At 50.1% G+C, this 13,429-nt stretch overlaps 1 protein-coding gene across 2 annotated transcripts in view; it reads right to left on the bottom strand.

Annotated features, from left to right (window-relative positions):
- The window catches only part of prex1 (phosphatidylinositol-3,4,5-trisphosphate dependent Rac exchange factor 1), a 68,388-nt gene extending 55,831 nt beyond the window's left edge, over positions 1-12,557 (bottom strand). The window contains exons 1-3 of one of the 2 annotated variants that reach the window (XM_023956333.1): positions 12,229-12,557; positions 466-531; positions 149-271 (exon numbers count right to left, since the gene is read on the bottom strand). In XM_023956333.1, the coding sequence (XP_023812101.1) occupies positions 149-271; positions 466-531; positions 12,229-12,372 (333 nt within the window). In that variant the 5' untranslated portion in view covers positions 12,373-12,557. The remainder of the gene's footprint in view (positions 1-148; positions 272-465; positions 532-12,228) is intronic. The other variant, XM_023956334.1, reaches the window with a different exon arrangement.
- Positions 12,558-13,429: the final 872 nt, after the last annotated feature.

Genomic DNA, 13,429 nt, shown 5'->3' with positions numbered 1-13,429 from the left:
GTGGTCTGAGTCAGAACCGGAGATTTTCTCAGATCTGCAGAAGGAGGAAAAGGTTTTCCTGCGTGGAAGTGGAACTCCCGCATGAAAGTGTTGCCTCACGCCGGTTTGCAAACACGCGTGACAGCCCGGGTTTGTGTCATGCACTTACAAACTGGAGGAACACGTGTCCCAGAGAATGATGGGGCTGGGGCTCAGGCTGCAAACTCGACTCCACTGCAGACAAAACCTCTTTGTGCAGCTCCAGGATGTCCTCAATGTTTGAAAACAGGATCTGAAGAGGAAAAAAAGGATACATGTAAAAGGATGGGATGCACAGGAAGGAAGAGGAAAAGCAGAAGGGAGGGGATAAAGGGAAGGAAAGACAGAGAGAGGCGCGTGTGAACAAATCATGAAGCAGTTCAACGTTGAGTCAGAGCAAACGGGATCACTTCATTTTAATAAAAGAGTAAAAACATGCGTGTGTACCTTGACGTGTTCAGGAGAAAGACACTGCTGGTCGTCTGCAGTTTGTCTGATTCTGTGCAGGAAGGCCTGAGGAGGAAACAGACAGGAAACAGGTTAACGTGGAAGTACGCGCCGATAATACCAGAGGAGAAGAGCAACATGATTCTGAGCATTTGATATGTGTGACACAACATGACAGGACACGTGAGAACATGTGTGCCCTGCTGCCACAGATTTGTTTTTTCCACAGAATGACACAGATTTCAGAATCTTCTGACACTTGAAAGTGGCGGTTTTGTTCCCTCTGTGGACGAAAGCGATGCAGCCGAGCGTTCAAGTGTGAGACGACAACTGCTTTGGTGCAGCAGCGTCAAAGCAGACCTCCTCCTCAAGGCTTCCAACTCCTGTCTGCTCAAAACAAATGGAAGCTGGAGACAGAGAGGAGCAGAGAGGCTCCAGATGACTGCAGCTTGACAGAATCAGGTTAACTGAAGCATTAAAGTGCAGGACGGTGGTTTGAAAGACTCTGTCTGCATCCCCTCAAAGGTCAGGCCGGGAAATCAGAAGCTTTGCAGAAGGTGCAGAAACCCAAGACAACATAAAAGAAACAACATGTGACACAGATTATGTCAACAAGAGTTGGATAAAAGCATATTTACAGACGATATGGACAGACGGACTCCAGGATTTTCAAAACTGCAGAAATGAAAATTCAAGAATACAAAGGCGTAAAAGACAAACACGCCAATCTAGACTAGAATGACTACGACCAATAGAGCCTTGGACAGCCGGCGGAGCAGGTGAAAACCATCAACGAACTTGATTGTGTCTAAAAGAAAGAGCTGTGACATTTTCAGAACTATAGTTCTTTGCGTGGCGGATCGGATCCTGACGACAAAAACAAAGTTGGATTTTGTAAATGTGCAAGAATACAGCTTGAAGAAGCAACAACCTGGTGGGTCTCTGAACTACAGGAATGAACCCGAGGCAACAATGAAGGTCCACGCCAGCTCTAAAGCCAGGTACCGACACCCAAGAGAGCTTTCTGCACGGGTCGGGTTTGGAGAGAAGTACAGGAGGGAGGAGGTGATGGCCAGCTCTTCATCCAGTTCCTCCCCATCTGCTAAAGAGGCTAATCCTCATGGCAGCTACAGAGAACATGCCCTCAAGCTGCAAAGGTTTGTGTTTTCATGCAGATCCAAATCCACAAGATAGTATCTGCACCCACATGGGAGAGAGACCGCAAGCCCAGACTTTAAGGTTCTGGGCTTTGGGAGGAGGATATGACTGTAGTTCAATCTTCTATTACAAAGAAGCTCTTCATCAAAACTGTTAGAGGAACTCAGGTTGTGAGCAGGAAACAAAACAATGCGTCTGTGGTCCTGCAGGCAGGAAACGCAGCGGTCTGCCTTCTGTGGTGGGAGGAGCCGACACGTCCGCAGAAGTAAAACGTTTGTTGGCAGGTCAGACACGTTTAAATATGAAACTGACCAATGGAAAAAATACTGACGGGGTCGTGCAGAAGATAAAAAAATAAAAGCTTCAGCTGCAGCCGTGGTTTCTGCCACAAGAAGAAAAACTGCTGCTGCCGCTGCACCACAATGCAACAGTCATGTCCTAAAGGTAAATGCAAAGTAAACAAGAACAATATTGCCTCCACATTGAACTGATATGTCAATCATTTTCATTATGCACCATTTAAATAATCCATTTTCCCCGGGTATTAGGTGTGAAGACATTTTGGCGAGTTTGCTGCTGCTGCAGCACAGAACGATGTTTTCATCGCCTTCACTTGTAAATAAACACGTCTAATGGTGACCCCAAGAATGCCAAAGACCCTGACAGGTGAAGGACGGTCATCAGAACCCTGGTTCCCCGTCAGCTGCTTCTAAAGCTGTTATTCTAACCGGGCCTGGCAGACGGTGGAGCCTGTAAAGTTATTTAGAGGAGTCTCTGCTGCCTTCTCTACTGTAAGTCACAGGTCGGTAATGACAGGCTGACACGTCTAATCACACGTCGGTTCTGAAGGGCCGCGGTGGGCTGAGCAGCCGGGAAGGCCACACCTTCATTACCGCTCAGAGACCCAGCAGTTTTATGGACGACCGCCCCGGTTTTTACCCCGTTTACCAGCTCAGGTGCGAGCGGTCCCAAAATAAAGAGCAAAGGTTCTGACGCAGTGAGCTGTGACTTGGATAATGAAGGCGGCTATTAAAGGGAAGTGGTACTTGTCGCGCCTTAACTGCTTCAGGGAGGGGGCTGATTGAGCTTGTGTGGCGCTACACTAATTAAATCTCCCATATGGTTACTTGTGCCGTGCAAGCGCCGGCTGAGCCGGTCGAGTGGGAGTTTGCTCTCAAGCAGCGGAGACGAGAAGAGGAAGGAAACAGGTTTTTCCTCTGACGCATTGAGTCAGGGGCGGGGCCAGGGGGGTGGGGGGCATTGAAATCAAACAAAAAACTGGGATTCGATAAAGAAATGTGCAGCACAGATGTGGTGACGGCAGGGATGGACGGTTGGCCTCGGCCGGTCCATCACAAACAGATGAGGATGTTTGGGAAAGAAAACTGAAGGGCTGAAATCCAGGAGTTTTTCTTCACAATAAAGCTGCATAGATGCAGAAAACACCTTTATGCTGCTTTATTGTGAAAGGGCAAAAAGTAAAAGCAGAGGATGAAGTGCAGGTTGGCTTTCACCTTGGTGTTGACTTTCTGTTAGGATAACAATCCAGCCAATCTCATGTAGCAGAAGAGTCAGACGTCACCTTTACTCCTGTTATAACCTGCATGAGACGCGTGACACACTGAAGCTCAATAACATCATATCAGCCATCATCAACTTGTTAAGAAGTAAAAGTTTCCACAGAGACGATGAACCGTCATTCTATCCACTGAGCTAAAAGCGGGATGCCGTCAGCTGGCTCTGGTTTGCTCTCGTTTCTTCATCTCAGGTGACCTTTTGTGATTCCTGCTCATCGTCATCAGTGCGGCAGGCGGGTCTGAGTGCGCTCACCACTGATGAATATTCCAGGGTTTGATATGAAGACGGAGAAAAGCTCACAAACTGCAAACAACCCAGAGAAGGTCGCTGGAATCGACTCTTTGACCTCAGAGTTAAACCCCGCCCCCAAAAGGCTAAGAATGATGATGTTCTGATGGGACAACTATCAATTCTGAGTTCCAAAGCTGGAAACTAATGAGTACGAGCAGCTCGAAGAGGACTCAGCACAGTCATGAGGCTCCGTGTTTGACCGCGGCGGCATTTACACGCCGCTCCTTTGACAGTAGAGTAAACCGATTCCACTGCAGCAGTTGATAGATGAAAACATCCGCTAAAAGCAGTCAATTGAAAAACCTGCAGGGCGGTAGATGCTGCGGGGAGATTTATTAAGATTCCCCACCTATTTGTGATGAAACAGCAAGAACCTGACAGAAGTTGTTTCTTCGTCCAGTGAAACATCAGAATGAAGTTTATTTTATGACGTCCATGGAACAGATACAGGTTTCATCTTTTAGCCTTTAAGAACAGAAAGTTTCAAGATGGCGGCCTCAGAGGTGAAACTTGATGAAAAAGGCCGTTTAGCTTTGAGGAGCCTTTTGTCAGCATTTTCACAAGCCAACACCCTTTTCCTCTGGCCAACAGAACAGCCAATGTGGGCGCCGTCACGCCCCAGAAAAGCCTTTCCCTTTAAACTAGGTGAGTAATTCAAGCGTCAAACGTTGAGCACACCTGCGGATCTGCCCTGCAACACTTAATGTAATGTCTGTTTTTGCAACATATTAGCAAAGGAAGGAAAAGCAAAAGTTCATTTTCCTTTGAGATTTTGCATAAAATGTGAAAGAAAAGTTGTGGATTTCCATGCAATCGACTCACTCATGTCTTCATTTGGAACTTTTTCTGAGAAAGAAAAGCTGATGAAAAACATTTCTGCAAGAGAAGAAGTGTCTGCTCGTGCGCCACACAAACAGGAAGTGAAAACAGAACAACCTGACAGAACAAACGCAGTCTGTCTTTGCAGACGTCCAAAGCATGGAGACGATTTTTCCTGCCTTTTCCGTCTTTCCCTAGCAGAAGGGCAGCGGTTCTGTGCTGCAGAGGGGAAAAGCAAACAGCCGGACCCCCCAACACAAAGGCAGCAGATGCCATTTTTGGACAGGAAGTGCAGCTTTTGTTAAGAGGAAGTACACGACACGTCTGACTGGCCTTCTCTCTGCTGTGCTCTGCACTCCTGTGCTAGCATGCAACCAAACTGTGTCAAGAAAGAAACCACACTGGGGCTTGAACCCAAACTTTGTGGTGCAAAGGTTCGTCAGCCAGATGCTTCTCTGCACAACCAAGCAAAGACTTGACCTTGATGAAGAGAGTCGCCATTTTGGACATAAAGGGGGAAAAAAGAGGTTGCCAGGTTTGGACCAAAACCTGGCAACCTCTGCAGCAACCAACAGCCAAAGTGTCAATGTCATCTGAGGTGTGTGCTAAATGATGAGGTTTATCGAAGCGAGTCAGACAGCCGGGTGTGAAGATACAGATGGACCATATGCTGCTGAGGAGGCCGTGTCCGCTCCACTGGACAGGGAGGAAGAGGAGGAGGAGGAGGAAGAGGAGGAGGCCTGCTGCCGTCACGTCTGAAACAACCTTCATCCCGTTCAGCCGGGTCTTAAACCCTAAGACAGACCGTCCCAAAGGCCGACAGGGGAGCAAACCAAACGCCAGAGAGCAGATCGCAGTCATTCGGAGGATTTCTTAAGAGAGGAAACTCCTCACAGCTGCAAGAACGAGAGACGAAACCAGAAGTCAGAGGACAGAGAAATGTCCGAATTTTCAGACTGAGCCACTGCAATAGTGGAGAAACTCCGGCCATCATGAAGAGCGAGAACCGAAGCTGCCGGGTGACAGACGGTCTCTTAGCTCAGAGGTTTTCAGCCCGTATGTCGTGGTAGACTGGTGTGTTTTGGCAAAGTATCCCATTTCAGCCATTTGGTACAAAGAAAAAATATTTCCCATTGCCACGAATATCAGCTCATCCAAACAGGTTTGGCACTGAGTAATTAAAGTTCATAAAATACTTTTTTCTTTGCGTTTTTTTATTCTTATTGAAGATAAGAGTGACTGCATTGTTTATACAGACTACACAGGTTTTCTTTTTTACATATTGGGTTTGTGGCGTGTCTTTGTGATTTTTTTTTGGCCCAAAACGAGCTGAAAAACATCGACTTGGACAGAAAGGAGAAAGACTTTGGATTTTATCTAATATATACAAAGAAAAGGCTCATGTGCTCCTGTAGTTAAAGTTAGACAAGTTAATTCTTCTCTAAGAGTTCTGCTCCATCGCCTGTCCGTCCTGGGGGAGGATCCCTCATCATGTGGACACCCCTGAGGTTTCTTCGTTTTCTTCTGGAATCTGGTTTTTTAGGAGTTTTTCGTCACTGAGAAGGAGCGTCTAAGGGCAGAGATGCTCAGTTCAGTTTAGAATTCTACTACTGTCTACTGAATTGTATGGATTCATGATCCATATGATTTTACGTTTACTTTACAGTCACCGGTACGAAGCCCATCGAGACGACTGTGCTTATACAAACAAAATGGAGTTGAAAAACAGGAACACTTCTCTAAAAAGGCCTCAACTTATCATTTATCATCATACGATACGTTTTCTGGATGCTCTGAGCATGTGCAGTACAAAAGCTTTTACTGCATAGATAACAGGTAAAGAAATCAAAAAGGGTGTTTTCTGTTATCTTTAGGACGGACTCGGCATTTTCCCTTTACTGCCGCATTTATCTCCTATTTTTGATGAAGTCCTATCTAAAAACACCTGCAGGCAGGAGTTAAAAAAGTAAAGAAAAAAAGAGGCGTCCAAACACGGAAAACAGATCTGCTCTGATGGAAAAAACATTCGTTCTCCCTTTGAATAAACCGATCCTTTCCTGCACCAAAGACGAGGTTTTTCCTGCTCAGCATTCAGCGGCGGTGCAGCCCTTTCCCCAATTCAGGAAGACCCTGCAAATGAGGAGCAGGCTCCAACTGTTGAGAGGTTTGGCCAGCAGACCCTGAGAGGCCTTTTCACTCCGCTGACATTCCCACACCTTCTGAAGCAGCGCCGCACATCCAAACCTTTTCTCCAGGAGGTCAGCGGCGTCAAACGCTTTACCCCTCCTCACCCAGAGAAAACAACAACACGTTAAGAACAATGAGCCTCTAAGCATGTCCCTTTTCCAAAGACGGGGGTGACCGGCCATAAGGGGAGACGGGACAGTGCTGCTGAGGGAATGAGGCCGTTTAAGGGTCGGCGTGGCATGAAATTGAATAAATAGATGAAGAAATCCCCTCTTTGTAGCCAGAGTGCGGCAGAGCCAGAGAAAGGCCCGCGGCGCCGCCACAATGAGGGAGCCCAGCAAACCCGAGCGGCCCTCTTTTTCCCTCAGGCTGCAATTCAGGTTCCCAACCCTTCAAAACGAGCCGGGCTCCTCCCTCCACACACCAGCCAGCCTCTCCCCGTCTTCCAGGAGAATCTCTCTTGGCAGAGCCCGTCACCGAAACACAAAGTGGCCTTTGAGCCCCTCTGAGCTGCTCGCACGGCCGGAAACCAAGCGGGGCAGAAGAACGCGGCACGACAGGAGGACAGGCGGCACGGAGCAAAGACTTCCTGTCTCTGGTGGATCCCGCATCGTCCCCACCGACGTGTGTGGAGCACAAACACCACTCCAGTCACACGAGCAGCTGGTAAACCGGAAAACCCCCAGAGCTTCTCCTGCAACTTCTGAGAAATCCTTTCATCATTTTATACCTCAAACCTTCTCAAAATTCAAAGACAAAAAAAAGCAACAGCGTTTTCTCAAACGGGTCTTCTCTGACGGAGACGTGTGGAGATCTGCAGAGAGCATCTCCGACCAGACTGGAGGCCACCAGGAAACACGTTCCCTTTTTGCAGACATTCATCCTGTCACAAGCTACGGTTTGACCAGCTGATCCGGAGACGAAAACATTAGTTCAAGCAGAAAATGACTTTGTTTATTCAAAAATGAAAGCGACCTCACGCCAAACAGCGAGTCCACGCAGACATAAACAGTCTGCACAGAGGAAGCAGATAAAACGATGCAAAAGAGACAAATTACTACCCAGCACTGGATGATGAGGGTCATTTAACAGACCAGGTAGGAAGATGAGTCGCCGCTTCGTACCGGTCAGAGCTTCTGCAACCAACCACACTGTCTCAGACTCTTATTTTGGAAACACCAGTTTGGTTTTCTTCATTAGGCTATGAGGACTTTTTGGAAATGGTAAAAAGACGGAGATCATAGAATCACGTAAATGAAAACACGTCTTGACCAACTTTGAAAAAAAAATGTTTTTTGTATGTTTCAATAGGATTCCTCTAAACCAGAACCAAAGAAAACATCTAATCAAAAATCTGATCCTTTACAGCTGATATCTGGGAGATCTTTGGGCCTCCATTCACCTGTTCCTGCAACACGCACGTGATGCTAGACTGCAGACATGACCGTGTTTTTGGCTCCGTTTTCATCAAAAGGTAACTTTGCAGAAATGGGCGCTCAGACCAGATCCTGGAAACCATCTCTGGTCTGGGCGCAGTCAGCACAGAGGTCCGAGCACGCTCCTCATTCACTCTGTTGCTTCTGGAACTTTCACCAAAGACTGCATCATGCTGATTCAAAGCAATGGGAGTCTGCAGACGTCCTCCCATTGCTTTGAATCAGCAGGATGTAAAGCAATGGAGGACGCTTTCTCTCCGTCTCTGATGGTGCCTTTGGGTGTTACAGTGGCTCAGGCTTGTTAACTTGGATTCTCAGAATTCCTGCTGCAGTCTTATGCCTCGGAGAAACGGCGCATACGCACGTGACTAATAAAAAGCGCAAAGATTAAGCTGGGGGCTGACAATTAGCAGCGCCCCATCATGACAGAGAAGCTCCACATCTTCACTGCGAGGCATCAATCGTCCTGAAAGTAGATGCGGTTCTTGTTGTTGTTGTTCTGCTTTGCTCAAACCCCTTTCAGCTGCAGCATGCATCTCTGCAGCTGACCTTAAAGCAATAAGAAAGGAGCCCACAACCCCCCCATACCCACCCCGTCTCAGCCTTTCCATGCATTTCTGTGTTTGCATGAGCGGCACTGAGCTGAAACCACCAGCTTTGTGGCAAAGATGAGAGTCTTGGGCTATTTTTACCCTCCAGCCGAGAGCAAAGTGATGATGGTCTTTCCCACAAAGTGGGGAGGGCTGGAGAAGTCCCCAAAAAAACAAAACAAGAACTGAAGCCTAAGAGGGAAAGTGGAGGAGGCAGAGGAAGCTGCAGCACGGCTTCCTGCATGTCTGCATCAGTCCGTCTCTGTGCTGCTTTGGTGAAGACAGGCAGCTCTCAGCGTGTGGGCCGTCAAACCCCCAAACACACTATTCCATTTATTCCTCCATCATCATTACAGCAGTAATGTCACGTGTGTGTGTGTGGCCCACAGCAAAGGTCGCAGGGGGCGGGATTTCCAGATGTTTCCCGTTATCCGTCAGCACTGACCAGGTCTTCCTGGTCACTCCGCCGCTCTCCTCTCAGAGGGAAAATGGGAGGTCAGAAGCTGCCCGCCTTATTGGCCGCACATTACCACTGTTGTCTTTACAAGATTCACTGAGGCGGGAAAACCCCCGGATGCTTTTAAAGCTCTAAAAAGAAAAAGCGCCGCCCACCAGGTATGACACCGCAGACAAACAAAATCCCCGTTCTGCCGGATTCTGAAAATCCAGATGCGTGCAGGAAACCAACGAAGCCACGCCCCCAAGAGAAGAGCCACACTAATCCACAAAACCCACAGTTCCTCCACAAAGCAGGAAAATAAAGCCAGCAAACATTGGGGGGGGGGGGGGGGGGGGGGGGGGGGGGGCTGATTCATTAAGAGGTTTGGGGTGAAAATCCAGAGCAAAGTAAACTTGTCACACCAACAACCCCCTCCTCACCTCCCCATCCTGACATGTTTCTCCTCAGACGAATAAGTTGACACCACTAATTTCCAGGAGATGAGAGACGGGCGGGGCAGTTGGGATGCTTTTGTGTCGCTGCGGCTGTTCAGATGGGGCAGCGGGGTTGGATGCAGCGGGGTTGGATGCAGCGGGGTTGGATGCAGCGGGGTTGGATGCAGCGGGGTTGGATGCAGCGGGGTTGGATGCAGTGGGGTTGGATGCAGCGGGGTTGGATGCAGTGGGGTTGGATGCAGCGGGGTTGGATGCAGCGGGGTTGGATGCAGCGGGGTTGGATGCAGCGGGTTGGATGCAGTGGGGTTGGATGCAGCGGGGTTGGATGCAGTGGGGTTGGATGCAGCGGGGTTGGATGCAGCGGGGTTGGATGCAGCGGGGTTGGATGCAGTGGGGTTGAATGCAGCGGGGTTGGATGCAGCGGGGTTGGATGCAGCGGGGTTGGATGCAGCGGGGTTGGATGCAGTGGGGTTGGATGCAGCGGGGTTGGATGCAGCGGGGTTGGATGCAGCGGGGTTGGATGCAGCGGGGTTGGATGCAGCGGGGTTGGATGCAGTGGGGTTGAATGCAGCGGGGTTGGATGCAGCGGGGTTGGATGCAGCGGGGTTGGATGCAGCAGGTTGGATGCAGCGGGGTTGGATGCAGCAGGTTGGATGCAGTGGGGTTGGATGCAGCGGGGTTGGATGCAGCGGGGTTGGATGCAGCGGGGTTGGATGCAGCGGGGTTGGATGCAGCGGGGTTGGATGCAGCGGGGTTGGATGCAGCGGGGTTGGATGCAGTGGGGTTGGATGGAGGTCACATCACAGAACTGACCCAACTCAGTATTGACGATTAAGCTGTTGAACAACAAGTTCATTCAGAGCTATCCGGTCATGGCTGTGGTGCAGTGGTAGGCCGGTCAACCTCTGATCAGGGGATGGCAGGGGTTGAAGAGTCCTTGGGCAAGACACTGAACACCACATTGCTTCTGGTGGTTACAGGTCGGCGACAGACTGTCAAGCGGTTTGACTCTAAGGAAGGCAGAAAGGTTTTCTACACGCCTGCGTCATTTACCGACATCTGACCTGGACCAGCGGCTTGGCCACGCCCACCAGTGTACTCCTGACATTTCTGTCCCTCCACTGTTCACAGCAGCCGGCCGGGCTTCATCTTTACTGAAACCATATGCTGTGGCCCCGCCCCCCACAGCCAGACCTCACCTATCAACACCGGAGAGCGCCGTGGTGACAAAGGCCCGGCTCCCGCTGAGGGACGGGCTCGGCTGGCAGCGACTGATGTTTCCTTTTTCCTCTTGTTTTGAATGTCCATGCTAAGCTCCACCCCCCACACCCCAACACAAACACACACCGCCCCAGATGAAAGATCCTCCAACGACCTGACACTTCAGGAGCAGCCGAAGCTGATTTCTGCCAACGATACGGCTTCAGAACCAAAACATGTCGGCTTCAAGTAGAGAACGGCTGCAGGACGGGGCGGGGGGAGGGTCAGCCGCTTCCCCAAACCAGAAAGACACTTCACGGCCAAATAACACATGTTGCATGGTGGCTTCATTGATGTAATGTTCTTTTTTAAGAGTCATTTCCGAGCAAAAAAATGTTCTCGAGTTTAGAGGAAGTTTCTCAACATGTGAGGAAAAAAGGGAATCGAACGTTTTCAGACGCACTCCAATGAGAACGCCGTTTTAGGCCGTTTACGCAGACGCCAGCAGGGGAGCAGGTAAACAGATGGATGATGGGAAACGGAGGCAGGCTTACTCTGCGCCGGCAATTAAGAGGATAATTTCTAATAAACACCTGTCGCTCCAAGAAAAACAACTGATTTTTTTTCAAACGTTGGCCAACGACAGCGTCATCCTAAAAAAAAAAAAAAAGGGCGCTGGGAACGCTCTGACAGCAGATCCAACGCCATCGGAGCGGGAATCCAGACGCGGCGCTTCAGCGTCAGCATCACCACAACGTTAATAGGAAACAGTCCTGACTGCCGGCTAAGAATGATAACACTGGCTTTGCAGTCAGCAGGGTGCCAGAGTAACCCAATAGCATGGGGGTCTGCAGGAGCTGCCTGACCTTTGACCTTTGAGAGGAGGAAGAGAATTTCCCGGCATCAGAGCGGGGCTGACCACACAGGTTTGGGCCCATAGCTGGTGGCAGGAACCACCTGCACGGAACGGGCTGCAGTTTGAGAAGACAAAGCTGGGTGGGGGGCGCATGAATGACAGGGGGGGTGACAGGAGGGAGGGGGGGTGACTAATTGAATAGTCAGCTGCAGGTGGGAAACCGTCAATGCTGGCAGTGTGTTGATGGCTGAAAGGAGCGCGTAAAATGAGCAGGACGGCCATTCATCATCATCTTCATCATCATCAGCAGCACAAGCAGCGGCTCGTGCGCACTGACGGATCAGCCACGAGCCCTTTTTTCTGCGGGTGCGCGTGCGGCGTGAAAAAATGTTGTCACTTTTGTGTCTTTACAACCTCGACTTTAACACACAATGGAGAGGTGGGAATGCCCCCCCCCCCCCCACACACACACACACAAACACGCGCGCACCCTCCCGTGCAGAAACGGACCGAGCCGCAGCTTTCTGCCGATGTGTGGCGGCCGCGGGTTCGATTCCCTCAAGGTATCCGCGCATCCTGTTCAGAGCAACCCCGCACCACTGCAGCAGCGGTGAAGTTAAGGTCTACTACCACAGAACCAGAACCACAACCAGCACCAGAACCCACCGGGTCCCCGGTCACCGCGCACTTCAGCCGCCTCGGTCCGCACGTGCGTCCGGGGAACGGCTTCTTAGTTCTGCCTCCGCCAACTTACCGACTGCAGGAAGAGCAGGGTTCGAACGTAGTCCCGCTCCGTGTTCAGCAGCTCGTTCAGGACGCACAGCCGCAGCCGCTGCTGGCGGTCCGAGTCTTTGGGCGCCGGGACGCCGTTCTCCTGATGCCCGTCGTCCTCCTCCATGGCGGCACTTCAAGCTTCGTCAACAAGCGCGCGCGGTCTCTTTGATGGGGGGGTCCGTTTAGTCCATCTCCCGCCAGTAGTTTCCCCCAGAAACGCGTCCGAGGTGTGAGGCGCCAAAGTTCCGCCGAAGTGCCAAACGGGGACGGAGCGCAGCTCTGCGACCGAGTCTGTGACTCCAGCTGAGAGGAGGAGGAGGAGGGTGAGGAGGAGGAGGAGGGGAGGAGGGGAGGAGGAGGTGCTCCGAGCGGATGACAGGCACGCGCGCTTGCGCACCCACACACACACACCTGTGCGTCCTCACCCCAAACATCGCAGATGATCCAAAACGTCATTAAAACCTGAATTATTGCGTTTCTGTTCAGTTGGGATCGAAATAAATCCTGAAACCGTCATAATTCTGTTTGACTAATCGATTATAACTGTCGGTCTTTAATTTAAAAACGAACGGATTTGAAGTTGAAAACTGCGTCTCTGATTGGTCCAAACGATTCTGACCACACATAGTTTCCGATTTCAGGCTGAACTTGATGCCAACTTCTCGTGTCTGACTACCTCCAATATATAAACCTGTTAGATGGTAAAAGGTGGACTTCATTTCTTTAGCTTCAAGTCTCCTTAAACGGAGAGCAGCGAGCCTTGAATGAGTCAAGCGCGCCCCCTGGTGGACACAAGGTGGAATAGCACACAGGTGTAAAACCACACGCATAAGCTTTAAAGTTTTTTTCTTGTCAACATCAAGAAACATTACTTACAAGAAGTTATGGGTATAGTGACAAATTCAGCGTTTGTTTCACTTCACAGATTTTCAGGTATTGTTGAGAGACACACCTCATTTAGTGTTTTCCACATGATGGTGTCAGTGTGTTCAGTCACTTATTGGGACCAAAACTAAAACCTTTTCAGAGTTTCATCGGTGTCAACATTCTGTGGGTCCAAAAGGCTGATTTAGTCAGGAAGTCGTTCAAGTTCATCGTTCAAACATGAAGACACGACGCCGCTGGACGGCGAGCAGCTCCACCTGACCACAGCACCTCTCCGGTTGGGGGTAGACATTCAG

This window comes from Oryzias latipes, chromosome 7, assembly GCF_002234675.1.
Source record: "Oryzias latipes chromosome 7, ASM223467v1".
Lineage (NCBI taxonomy): Eukaryota > Metazoa > Chordata > Actinopteri > Beloniformes > Adrianichthyidae > Oryzias > Oryzias latipes.
The sequence above is the reverse complement of the archived record's forward strand: the minus strand, read 5'-3'. Positions and strand labels throughout refer to the sequence as shown.